At 37.3% G+C, this 14387-nt stretch overlaps 1 protein-coding gene across 6 annotated transcripts in view; it reads left to right on the forward strand.

The window, feature by feature from the left end:
* ATP8B4 (ATPase phospholipid transporting 8B4 (putative)) overlaps positions 1 to 14387 on the forward strand; it is a 339741-nt gene that overhangs the window by 106793 nt on the left and 218561 nt on the right. For all 6 annotated transcript variants that reach the window (XM_072623610.1, XM_072623613.1, XM_072623609.1 and 3 more), the window contains one exon: positions 1232 to 1293. In XM_072623610.1, coding sequence (XP_072479711.1) covers positions 1232 to 1293 — 62 coding nt within the window. The remainder of the gene's footprint in view (positions 1 to 1231; positions 1294 to 14387) is intronic.

Here is a 14387-nt window from a genome sequence, read left to right on the forward strand (position 1 = left end):
TGATCCATAGTCCCAGATCAGAAAGTGAGTAGGTCTTAGAATATTAAAGGTGCAGAAATGAGAACATTTTGCCCCAGAAGTGCCAAGGCATCCATGCATAATGTGTGAAGCAATTACATATGCCACCAGACAGTACCCACTCATAGACTATATGTAGTTCACAACTTATATATCACCCAGACAAGTGATGATCAATGTGTTTGCTATACCATGTGCACTCCTAGTTTTTATGCTAAGTATTAAACACCTGAATATGATCTTTGTATATGGGCTACTGTGCATGTTGCCTTACTATATATAAATTAGTGAATATTTTACATACATCTACAAACTGTATCTATGTACCTGTATGATTGTAGGGACTTTAAAATTTTTACTGCAGGGAACATGTAGGAGAGTCAAGTACCTTTGCCTAAAAAACAGTTACATAGGGAAAAGGTTACCAGCTCCTCCTCCTTCAGGGTAATGAAGTCTCTTGGAGAGTTATTAAAACTTCAAGGTAATTAACAGTACAGGAGCTAATTTCTAGGGGAAATGACAATAGTTTGAGTAGTAATTGATATCTTTTCCAAAGTTATGATCTGGGTTACATTGGTGGGCTTTGGCGCACTTCACAATTCTGTGGTTAATTCTGTAACTTGGGGTGTTTAGGAATGCAAGAGGAAATAAAATCATGTTAAGTTTAAAAATATAAACCTAAATTGAATGTTATATTTTCCTCCTAATGTGTGGTAACACATAAGTTCATTCACAGCAACGAGAACTTTTCTGATCTAAAATTCATGATACAAATATTTCTTCAGCTTCAAACAAATTCATAAGAAATGATGATCAAATGTTATCCAGTGAATAATGTTTTAGTAAAGCAAAGTACTAAGTACACGTGTGTAAGAAATGAAAAACTTCCATCTTAGAGGATTAAAAATTGAGTGTGTTTCCCCTCCATCCATGTAGAATCAATGGAGAATTGTGCCCACAAATTCAACCCCAAATATGTGAATTGGAAGAAAACGTATAGTTAATTCTCTTATTTGCCAACACCCGGAACTGAGCTTTGTAGACAAGATGTTAGATTATGTGTAGACATAGACATGTAGATTATGTGTAGCAGGGAAAGGACCTGTGGATTTTCTGAACCTTGTAAATCCTAAAAATCTCCCAAGTATTTTTCGATTTGTACTGAAGAAAAAGTGATTGCAATGATTTTCTCATAAATATTTTGCACTTGCAGTTCCGTCATAAGAGTGATAACCAGGTGAATAATCGGCTTTCTGAAGTACTCATCAATGGCAGGTAAGAAGAAATTCTTCTTGTTATTCTTACAATTTGGGGGAGAGGGAATCAATAAACATTGTTCTGTGGCTTTCCTTTTTGAACAACAGGTAAATTTATTTTTCTTCTTTAATTCTTTTTATAAAGTTGTATTAAATTATGCTTTTTCTTCTTCAGTGTGTTTGATGTTCATCCATGTGACTGCTGTGTAACTTTATTTCTGCTCTGTTCCAAATTTCTTAATAATTTCTTAGGATGGACAGAGACTTTGCTGTTATTAGTTTTTAGGAATCAAAGGCTATTTAGAATTGATTTCTTCATCATCACCATCTTGACATTTTATGTAGTGCTTTAAATTTTTCAAGGCACTTCATAGACATCCTTCTTTTTAAAAAATGTTTATTTATTTTTAGTTTTTGACATTCATTTCCACCAAATTTTGAGTTCCAAATTTTCTCCCCATCTGTCTCCTCCGCCTACCCCAAAACACCATGCATTCTGATTATCCCTTCCCCCAATCTGCCCTCCCTTCTGTCACACCTCTCCCTTCCCTTATCCCCATCTTCTCTCTTTTCTTGTAGGCAAGATTGATTTCCATACTCCATTATCTGTATTTCTTATTTTCCAGTTGCATGCGAGAACAATTCTCAACATTCATTCCTAAAACTTTGAGTTCCAACTTCTCTTCCTCCCTCCCTCCCCACCCATCCCCACTGAGAAGGCAAGTAATTCAATACAGGCTATATATGTGTAGTTTTGCAAAAGACTTCCATAATAGATAGACATCCTCCTTAAGCTGGTACAGTTGGTATTCAGGAAGAATTTTTCAGTGAATGAACAAATGAATCTGTATGATTTCTGGAGATGAATATTCCTAGAGAGGATGTGCAGCACATTAAAACATCAGAATTTCAAAACAAGACTTTACTCCCCAATGTGCTATTTAGTGTGTCACATGGCATATTTTAGAAAGGTAAACAGAAAGTCTCATGATTTTTTAATTCCCTCTGGCATTAAAATGATATTTATAGACTGTTTCCAATAAAGTGAAATATTTTAAATTTACTTCCTCCAAAACAAACAAAAGACAACTCTAAGAAACCTACTTAATATATGTAAATTTTAAATACAAAAATTACCTTCAACCTGAATGTCACTCTTATTGGCCAGTGAATATTTAATCAGCAGGATAGTGCTAATAATATGATTTTGGAGGGAAATATTGTATAACAAAACTTGTACAAGAGAAAGACTAAGGCATTAAGCAGACCTCAAAGTTATTGACAGTAAATAGGAAAGTGGGAGTAATTCATCTTTGGACAAATCACTCCATTCTTCAGTGGGAGAAAGATTAATCAAAGACACAAATAATCTTCCTTCACACACTCTGAGACTATTTGGGTTTTAGAAAAGAGTGTTAGAAGTGCAAATAAAAAAAAGGCTTTGGCTACAAATATGGCGGTGGTTGCAGAGAAAGACCATGGTATAAATGAATTGTGATGGCAGAAATTTTCTCATTGGAAAGTGGATGAGGTTAGTGTTGTCTCAGGGTTCTTTGATCTCTTCAGAATAGGTACTGCCTTCAAAGACATAGACAACAGCTTTTCTATACCTATTCATTTTGTGTCATTCTCATCTATGTTTTCTCATAGATGATCTATCCAAATATACTGGGAATCTTCCCCTGATTCTTTGAATATCTAGGGGAAACTTAGTATGTTTTTTGTTCTCACAACATGAACAGTTCAATTATTTTTCTAGGTTTTTTAATAAAAGTTATTTATTTTTAGTTTTCAACATTCATTTTCATAAGATTTTGAGTTTCAAATTTTCCCCCATCTCTCCCCTCCCCATACCGTAGGACATTGTGCATGCTGATTACTCTTTCCCCCAATCTCTCCTCCCTTCTATCACACCCCTCATTTCCCTTATCCCCATCTCCTCTATTTTATTGTACCACAAGGTAGATTTCTATACCTCATTATCTGTATTTCTTATTTTCCAGTTGGATGTAAAAGCAATTTTTAATATTTGTATTTAAAATATTGAGTTCTAACTTCTCTCACTTCCTCCCTCCCCACCCATCTCCACTGAGGAGGCAAGCAATTCAATATAGGTTATACTTGTGTAGATATGTAAAAGACTTCCATAAAAGTCAAGTTGTGAAAGACTAACTGTATTTCCCTCCATCTTGCCCCCCATTTTTCTATTCTCCCTTTTGACCTTGTCCCTCCCCAAAAGTATTTACTTTTAATTACCCCCTCTTCCCATTTGCCCTCCCTTCTATCATCCCCCACACCCTACTTATCCCCTTCTCCACTTTCCTGTAGTGTAAGATAGATTTTTATACTAAATTGAGTGTCCATGTTATTTCCTCCTTAAGCCAAATGTGATGAGGGTAAGCTTCACTTTTTCCCCTCTCACTTTTTCTAGTTTTTTATACCACTTTTTGACTGAAAGTCATCTTTGGGAATATTCTACGACCTCTAAATGTCTGAAACACGCATCTTGCCATTTGCCTTTAACTTCCCTTCAATTTTGATTTTTCCAAGATGATGATGCTCACAGCATTGTAGCCCCACTGGGAGAATACTGGTATAAAAGACACAGGCTTTTTAGATAGTGATCAACTCAGACTGTCTCAATGTCGTATGGAGATGACCAAGGGTTCTCAAAGATTATCCAATGGAGATTAAACTCCATCAGGTTCTATCAAGATAGAAAGGCTTCCTGTAAAAACCCAATGACAAACTGCGTCTGCTTTCTGAGGGTCATCCCAGAAAAATGTTGGGAACATTGATTCCATGGTGATGAATCTTTGCAGTGGTGACCCACTGAATTAATAAAGTATAAAAATACTTATTTGATTCATGCATAGTGTTAGCATCAGATACGTAGTTTCTGTTAGTTTTATTGAGCATATTCCTATATTAATTCTTTATTTCATATTTTTATTGTTGTTTTCATGAGACGACATGTTGACATCTTATGAATTGTCTGAGGAAGTTTTTTTTAAAATTTATTTATTTTAAGTTTTCAACATTCATTTCCACAAAATTTTGAGTTCCAAATTTTCTCCCCATCTCTCCCCTCCCCCCATCCAAAAGTGCTGAGCATTCTCATTACCCCTATCACAAATCTGCCCTTCTTTCTAACATCCCTCCCTTCCCTTATCCCCATCTTCTCTTTTGTCCTGTAGGGCAAGTTAAATTTCTATACCCCATTACCTGTATTTCTTATTTCCTAGTTGTAGGCAAGGACAATACTCAACAGTTGTTCTAAAGCTTTGAGTTCCAACTCCTCTTCCTCCCTCCCTCCCCACCCATCCCCATTGGGAAGGTAAGCAATTCAATATAGGCCATATCTGTGTAGTTTTGCAAATGACTTCCATAATAGTCGTGTTGTGTAAGACTAACTATATTTCCCTCCATCCTATCCTGCCCCCCATTTCTTCTATTCTCTCTTTTGACCCTGTCCCTCCCCAAGAGTGTTGACTTCTAATTACTCCCTCCTTCCATTGCCCTCCCTTCCATCATCTTCCCACTCTGCTTGTCCCATTCTCCCCCACTTCCCTGTATTGTAAGATAGGTTTTCATACCAAAATGAGTGTGCATTTTATTCCTTCCTTGTGTCAAATGTAATGAGAGTAAGCTTCACGTTTTCCCTCTCACCTCCCCCTTTTTCCCTCCATTGAAAAATCTTTTTCTTGCCTCTTTTATGAGAGATAATTTGCCCCATTTAATTTCTCCCTTTCTACTCCCAATATATTTTTCTCTCACCCCTTAATTTCATTTTTTAGATATGATCCCTTCCTATTCAACTCACCCTGTGCTCTCTGTCTCTCTGTCTCTGTCTCTGTCTCTGTGTGTGTGTGTGTGTGTGTGTGTGTGTGTGAGTGTGTGTAATCCCACCAACTGCCCAGATACTGAAAAAAGTTTCAAGAGTTACAAATATTGTCTTTCCATGTAGGAATGTAAATAGTTCAACTTTAGTAAGTCCCTTATGATTTCTCTTTCCTGTTTACCTTTTCATGCTTCTCTTGATTCTTGTGTTTGAAAGTCAAATTTTCTTTTCAGCTCTGGTCTTTTCATCAAGAATGCTTGCAAGTCCTCTGTTTCATTGAAAGACCATTTTTTCCCCTGAAGTATTATACTCAGTTTTGCTGTATAGGTGATTCTTGGTTTTAGTCCTAGTTCCTTTGACTTCTGGAATATCCTATTCCAAGTCTTTTGATCCCTTAATGTAGAAGCTGCTAGATCTTGTATTATCCTGATTGTATTTCCACAATAATCAAATTGTTTCTTTCTAACTGCTTGCAATATTTTCTCCTTGACCAGGGAACTTTGGAATTTGGCCACAATGTTCCTAGGAGTTTCTCTTTTTGGATCTCTTTCAGGTGGTGATTGGTGGATTCCTTGAATACTTATTTTGCTCTCTGGTTCTAGAATCTCAGGGCAGTTTTCCTTGATAATTTCATGAAAGATGATGTCTAGGCTCTTTTTTTTTTGATCATGGCTTTCAGGTAGTCCCATAATTTTTAAATTGTCTCTCCTGGATCTATTTTCCAGGTCAATTGTTTTTTCAATGAGATATTTCACATTATCTTCCACTTTTTCATTCTTTTGGTTTTGTTTTGTGATTTCTTGTTTTTTCATAAAGTTATTAGCCTTTCTAATTTTTAAAGACTTATTTTCTTGAGTGAGTTTTTGAACCTCCTTTTCCATTTGGCTAATTCTGCTTTTCAAAGCATTCTTCTCCTCATTGGCTTTTTAAATCTCTTTTGCCAATTGAGTTAGTCTATTTTTAAAGGTGTTGTTTTCTTCAGTATTTTTTCGGTCTCCTTTAGCAAGTTGTTGACTCACTTTTCATGCTTTTCTTTCATCTCTCTCATTTCTCTTCCCAATTTTTCCTCCACCTCTCTAACTTGATTTTCAAAGTCCTTTTTGAGCTCTTCCATGGCCTGAAACCACTGAATATATATTTTGGATGTTTGGGATACAGAAGCCTTGACTTTTGTGTCTTTCCCTGGTGGTAAGCATTGTTCTGGGAGAAGATATTTGTTCACCAAGAAAGTGACCTTCTGTAGTCTTAATTTTTTCCCTTTTTTGGGCATTTTCCCAAGTAGTTGCTTGACTTTTGTGTCCTTTGTCAAGAGTAGAGTATACTCTGGGTATCTGTAAGATCTCAGCTCCTCTAAGGTGGCACAATCAAGTGTGTACACTGGTCTGGGAGCAACCCGAAACTTTTGTGCCCAGAATCTGTGAGTGGTAGAGTTTCCTCTCCACAACCACCTGGCCTCCAGTTCCACCAAGCCAGCACTGGGGGGGCTGAGATTCAGAAAAGCTGCTCAATTCCCCCAGGGGCTCTAGGTGGGGGCAGGACCACAATTCAGTGTGAGATAAAGATCAGCTGCTCAGTTCCTCCAGGAGCGCTAGATGGGGGCAGGGCAGCCACACAGGGCTGAGGTAAGGATCAGCTGCTCAGTGCCCCCAGGGGTTTTCTATCCAACAGTGGATGCAGAGCTGCTGTGGCAGCTGCTGCCTCTGCTGCTGCCTGAGGCTGGAGGTATGGGAAGACCCTACTCCCTTCTCTGCCAGCTGAAAAAACCCTCTCACTGACCTTTGACACCTGTGGGTTGAGGGATCTACTGCCACTGGGGATTTCACCCCTGAGGCCTGCTTGGGTCCTCCTCCCAGCACCTTCCCTTGTGGCCAAGGTTGGGCCGGGCTCCATTCTGTTTCTGGTGCCACAGACCTTTCCCATTGACCTTTCAGATCACCCTGGGCTGGAAATCTCCTTCACTCCCTGGTTCTGTGGCTTCTGCTGCTCTAGAATTTGTTGAGAGTCTTTCTTTAGAGGTATTTTATGGGCTGTGGGGGAAAAACTTGAGTATGTGTGTCTTTCTACTCCTCCATCTTGGCTCTGCGACTGTGAATCAGGAAGTTTTGTTGCATGTTCTGATCTTCCCAAGTCTCTCAGTTAAGGCTATAATAGGGGGTGACTATAAAGGAAGGGATCTGGTCCTAAAACCAACAATCCATCTAATTACTTTGCAGTCAAAGATTGGGTTAAAGTAGACGTTTAAGCTGAAAGGTTCCTTTGAGATCATCTGGTCTAGCTATTTTATTTTACTGATGAATAAACTGAGGTCTGCACTGGCTGAATGACTTGATGAAGGCCACACAACAAATTAATATCAAAATATCAGTTGAACCCAAGAAGTTGAACCTGTCTTGATTTCTAGACTAGAGTTCTTTTCACTAAACCATGCTGCCCCAAAAATGAGATAACGAGTTAAGTAGTTATCCAATAATTTTTGTGGTAAACTTTCATTCACGTAATTAATCTCCACCTATGTTTTTAAGACAGGACATCTAGTTGGTGTAGTGGATAGGACACTGGACCTGAAATCAGAAAGGCTCGCCTTTCTCAATTCAAATGTGGCCTCAGACACTTTCTAGCTGTGTGACCCTGGGCAAGTCACTTAACTCTGTTTGCTTCAGTAAAATCTGGAAAATGAGCTGGAAAAGGAAATAACAAACCACTCCAGGATCTTTGCCAACCCAAATGGGGTCACAAAGAGTCAGACATGACACAACAGCAACAGCAATGACATTTTGAAAACATGTATTGGCAATGATATACTTTGGAATTTATAGATAATCATCTTTGTCACCATCATCAAAATAATTCATCTTTACATAGCACCTTAAATTCCACAACAATCATGTGAGGTAGGTACTATAAGAATGATCATTTCATTTTATAAATGAAACCATATTATAAAATTTGCTTGATTTTATTTTTTTGGAGACTCCTTATGCATTTTTCTAGTCTTCACAGATTTCTAATATCTTTATTTTCCAAAGTGATTCTTATCTAAAATTCTTTTGTAATCAAACAGTCTGATATCAGATGTTCCCCTGCCTCTGTAATTTTATAACCTTCTCTTAGGCAAGACATTTCTTTGATGCTCTTAAACTTTCTATCAGTTTTGATCATCAGCTTACTGTGGAACCTATCTCATATTACACATTTGCCTGAGTTTTTATCTTGGGTCACCTTTAAAAATATTTTCCTACTTCTCCAGTGCTACTTAATAATTATTTTTTCGAATAATTCCTTCTTGAAGTTTTGCACAATTAGAAAGAAGTAAGAACTTCTGCGCACAGAACAATAAGGCAAATCACATGTGTTACTTGTCATTTTGCGGCCAGAACTTTAGCAGCTCCTCACCAAAATAAACAAAACAAAAAATCCCCCACAGGATATGAAAAATGAAACTATGAATTTATTTGCTTTCTGGGCTCTTTAAAATGGGTGGAGTGGTTTTCCTGAATCTAATTTTCTTTTTAATATGGAGATGGGTGGGAGGTTTCATCAATGTGGGTATTTCCTCTACTGTTATCCTATCATGCTATTGTTGTATGATAAAATTTAAAAATCAGGGACATCATTGACTTGTTGCACATTTTTCTGTTCTGGTCATATTTGGAGCATTGTACTCAATTCCAGGCACCATGTTTTAGGAAGGACACTGATGAGCTGGAGTGTCTAGAATAATGAAGAGATCATGCGATATGAGGAATGGTTGAAGAAATTAGGGATGTTTTGATTGAAGAAGAGAAGCCGTAAGGTGTGAGGGCACAGGATAGCCAACTTTAAGACTGAAGGATGAACACCAAGAAAAGAATTTGATTTGTTCTATATGGCCCCAAAGGATGGACCTAAGAACAGTGAGTGAAAGTTGCAAAGAGGCATATTTAGACTTGATGAAAGGAAAATTTCTTAACTTTTGAGCTATTCAAAAGTAGAATGAACTGTCTTGGGAGATAGTGGGTTACCCATTATTAGAGATCTTTAAGCAAAGATAGAATAACCATTTGTTTGGTAGCTTGTAAAAGGGCAGTCATTTAGTCAGTCAACAAACTTACTATTAACCAGACATAGTTTTTAGCTTTAGGGATCCAAAACAAAGCAACAATAGTCCCTGTCCTCAAGCAGCTTACATTAGAGTGGAGAAGACAATATGAAATTTCCTATGTACATAGAAGATACATGCAGAGAAGATGGAAGGCAATCTTAGAGATAGCACTAGCAGTTGGGGAAGAGGGAAACCAAGAAGACGTCTTGCAGAAGGTGGCATCAAATGTGGGTTGAATAATAATAATGATAATCCCCATTTTACAGATAAGGAAACTGAGGTCTAAAGAGGTTTAGTGACTTGCCTAGGGAGACATAGCTAATAAGTATCTGAAGCTGAGTTTGAGCTCAGATCCTCCTGCTTCTGGATCTGGCATTGTATCCATTGTGCCCTCTTGCCTCTGGGTTTTCTTCCTATGCTGAGATTCTATGTTCTTGTTATTTTGGGTTCTAGAATTAAAGTTAGGATAGCTAGGTTTGGAGACTAGTTCTCATACTAACTGTGCAACTTTGTTCATATTACTTCCCCTCTCTGATCCTTAGAATCTTCACTTGGAAAAAGAGGAAAATGATGCCTTCAGGAACTAAATAAATCAAAATGTTTTTCAATATTATCCTGAGCCACTCTTGTCTGTGGCTTTCCTTACATCTTTCCCAGAAATTCTATCCCATATGCTGGAAACCTTTCTCTGGATTTTGAAGCAGAACTTGAGGTGCCAGTGTAACTCTTGGATTACCTACTTCTTTTCTCTCATTTTACTATGTGATTGGTCCACCTTCTTTTGTAAGAGTAAGAATAACGTTAGTAATTGCTGGCAGTCATGTAGCATTCTAAGGTTTGCGAAGCTCTTTTAAAATATTATCTCGTTTTTCCCTCTCATAACAACCATGAGAAGGAGGCGAGGAGCAGTTCTCTGATGTGCACAGTCCTTCTGTGGGTATAGTCTATAACCTGTCTGTATCTAATTATTGTTCACAGTTTTCTCCACAGAGGATTCATTCAAAGTGCTGAAGGCATTTCTCTGATTCTTTGAATGTTTCAAGGATATCCACGTAGCACCTGAGCTGTTGTTGAACTTCCCTCATGTTCCTTGACTAACCCACTTCCTTTTCTAAACATCTATGGTGTTTATATTGTCCCTTGGGTCACTAAAAGTACTGAGTCTTCTGAGATTAGAGATTTGTAGTGAGCCATAGAACATCACCAATAGAATATAGCTGTAAAAAAGATGAGCTTTTGTAATAAGGGACAACTTGGAATCATTTAAAGCATCACACTGTTTTCAAATTCATTCCATCCCTTATTTCTTCCTCTGTACTCAGGCCATTCACCATTCCTATCATAGCTACGTATTTTGATAGCTTAGCTTAATGAGCTGTCTGTCCAACTGCATGTCATAATTTGAGTAATATATACATGCTTGGAATATGAATCTTTGCCATTGTGGCATATTTCTCCCATCTTGCAATGTACTCTTCCAGAAACCCTTCTTCTGTTCCCACTGCTTTCTGAAGCAAGTCATGTCATCATCTTGATGTCATTGTCCTCTTTGAGAACGAAGGACAAACACACAAGCTTTCTGAAGACATCCTGGGGTTAATTTGCTTGACTTGTCCAGAGGAAAAATGACGAGGAAGACAATCAGATAGAGGGAGATAAGGGGATCTCTCAGAATTTCATGTGTCAGTGAAAGACAAAGAACAAATAGGAGGTAACTCTTCTGGGATCTGGAGACAGAGAGCACACATTAGTAGATCGAAATCAACTCAGAGAGAAGTGAAAATTCAGATTCAGAGAAGTGAAAATTCAAAACCTCCACACAAAGGGTCTCACCTCAGGTAGCTGCTACTTCCCCATTCCACTTCAGAGAGAAATGAGATCCTCAGATTAAACTATCTTTGCCCTAAGTGGGGTCACGAAGAATCATGACTGGCAAATGACTTAACTATAGTGACATATCAAATGACATCATATGTATAAAACACTCTACAAATCTTAAGGTACTTTGTAAATGGTATTATTTATTAAACTACTAAAATAGTAATTAATTTATCATTTCATAATCAACAATTCAAGTTTATAATTCAAATTCTATAGTGATCTTTTTAGACTTTAGCACCTTGACTACAGATATAATATTGGAATGAAACTTAGACTCAGTCCCTTGTGGTTCAACTTCCTCATTTGATAGATGAGGAATTTTAGGCCAAGGTACGTTATGTCACTTGCCCAAGATCACGCACAGTTAGTGAAATGTCAGAGCCAACATTCAAACTCATGTTCTTTGACTCCAAATCCAACATTTTTTATACACCATAAAATTATTTTTGTATCATTTTATATATTTAAATTACTTTACACAATTAAAAAAACAAGTCTAAAATTTTAATTTAAAAGACAGTTATCGACTTTAAAAATCGATTGTCCCTAGTCCTTACAAATAATGCTTCATTTGCTTGGTTCATATGACAAGGATCTTGCTTAAATCTTATTCAATCAAGCAAAAAGACTCAGAAGTAGCAGCAAAATCCTAGAAAGTTCCTGTTGTAGCTACTACAGTATAGCAGGCTCTAATTCATAGAGAGATCTTACAGAGGCCTGAATGACTTACTGGGATAAGTATGCAGCACACTGAAAAAGTCACTGGAGACTTGGAGGAATTTTCAGTAGCATCCACAAATCTGGTACCTAGAATTGCCTCTTCAGGTACAAAAAAAAAAAAAGTATATTATGGATTTCTAGAAAGTACCACCATTATTTTTCAGCTTATATAACAGCAATTAGAGTCTTGGAAATGAATTCTGAATCTTTCTGCATGTGGAGTGAAAAGGTTTGAAAGAAATCCAAATCATTCCTTCTATTCTTTGAAACAGAATATAGATATTTTTTACTCAGCTAGAGATTTTGAGTTCTTCTAGCTATTTAGAAGAAATATGATGTGTAATTCCAAGACTTTATTACTGCGATTGTTTTTACTTATGCATCTGCTTATAAGCCCACCCCCAGACTTGCAGAGAGTCAGGAAGATACTGCATTTATCCCTAAAATGAAAGGAAAACCAGTCGAACTATGAGACCATGCTTCTCTTCAAAATTTACATTTACTGCTATCACAAAACTTTATGTTACATAAAGAAAGCCAATAATTCCTTAGTCAGCATTTGGTTTTGAGTCAGATTACACCTGGAATAATATATTCAGCCCTGGATACCACACTTTAACAAGGACATAAATAAGTTAGAGAGTGTTCAGAGGAGAATAATGAGGATGGTGAGGGGATTTGAATACAATAGCATCTATTGTCTTTTATGCCCTAGGTACCATATTAAGTGTGGGGGGTGCAGATGAAAAAGAAACAATTCCTGCTTCCAAAGAGTTTGCATTCTTCTGGGGGAGATAGCCTGTATATACAAGACAAACCAGATATTCTAAGAGGCAGAAGTGAGGAGAGAGTACCTTCTGGGTATGGGTGAAGATCAGCGCAAAGACAGGTAGATTGGAGATGGAGTGTTTGTGTAGTAAGAACAATAAAAAAACTAGTTTGGCTGGACCACAGAGTAGATAAAGGGGAATAATGTATAATAAGCTGGAAAAGCAGGTTGGATCCAGTTCTGAAGGGCTTTAAATGCTAAATAGAAATCAGAGATATGTAGCCAGAAAAAAGCCAGGAAAAAGGAAGACCGTAAAAATATTTGAAGGACTTTCATATTGTAGAGGAGTTAGACATTCTGTTTGGTCCCAATCGGTAAGACTAGAACCACTGGGAAGAAATTATAAGGAGTAAGAGTTTTTTTTTATTCTATATTAGGAAAGAACTAAGTAATTCCAGAAATGGAATGGGGTACCTCTCAAGGTGGTGAGTTCAACACTGGAGAGTTGAAGCAAAGACTCGATGATCAAACTGTATTCATTCACTCAAACCAACATAAGTTTAAAACATATATATATGTATATATATGTATGTACATATGTATATGTATGTATGTATGTATATATATGTATGTACCAAGTACTCTGCTAGCTACTAGGGATACAGATATAAAGAATGATTTTCCTTGTCCTTTTAAGGAGTTTGCATTCTAATGAGAGTTCATATTCTAATGGGATTTGAAACTTTGAATAGGTTATAGAAGACAGTGCAAATCAAGACACAAAGCAAAATAAACCATGAAGCTGGATTATCCACTGGCTACTTAATCACCCTATAAGGGCTTAGCTGGCCAAAGAGAAATATTAGACACGGGAACTGCTTTTGGGGAGCCTATAAACATGTCCATGAGCAAAAGAAAAAAGACGTGAAGTTCAAGAGCTCCTGAATGTTGTCTTGGGATGTAGTCTTAGCAGCTAACCATGGGTCATCAGTCACAGTTCTTGAGTGTCATCTATCTGCCGAGTACTCAGGAAACTAGAATGGAATGGCTCTTATATGTGCAGTGGTGGAAAAGGACACTGTATTTGGAGTCAGAAGACCTAGATTTATTCTCTTACTTATTACCTGGGTGACCTCAGGCAGCTAATTCCCTGGGCTTCAGTTTTTCATATGTAAAGTGAGATGTTCTTTTAGATCCCTCTTCTTGACAAGTTCAAATACTATGATCAATACCATTCATTAATCTTTTCAGCTTTCTTACAGTATCCATGTTTCTTATTCCTGGATACTAGGAAAATTAGAGGCTTAAAAAGTATGCCTGTTCCTTTAACATTTGCTTTATTACTTTTGGAAGTCTTTTCTCTTCTCCTAAAATTCTGCAGAGAATGTCCTTTTATAGTAAGCCCTAATAAATCACAGTCCTATGAAGAAAGGAGTTGGCTTTTGGAAAAGTCCAGTTACGTTACTATTAAGATGATGTGTGGGTAGATCGTACCATTCATTTTTAAAAGGACAGAAGAAACGTTATAGGGGGTCAGGCCATTATTTCTCCAAGCCAGTATCCAGTTTCCAACAGCAGCATATTTTGCTATGCTATTTAATTAATTGTCTTTCTCTTTGAATTAATTTGGCCTCTTGTTGGTCTGGCAAGAAAAACACGATTGGGGGTCCAGGACTTGTGCTTCTGAATGGATGCAAGCTGAAAGCGTGTCTCGTAGTTGTAGTCTTAGTGGTAGCATACAATGGCTTATGTCTCCGTCTCTCTCTCTATATGTGTGTATATCTAGACACATGCAATATATACTATTGTACACAGTATTTA

Source organism: Notamacropus eugenii, chromosome 7, assembly GCF_028372415.1.
Source record: "Notamacropus eugenii isolate mMacEug1 chromosome 7, mMacEug1.pri_v2, whole genome shotgun sequence".
Classification (NCBI taxonomy): domain Eukaryota; kingdom Metazoa; phylum Chordata; class Mammalia; order Diprotodontia; family Macropodidae; genus Notamacropus; species Notamacropus eugenii.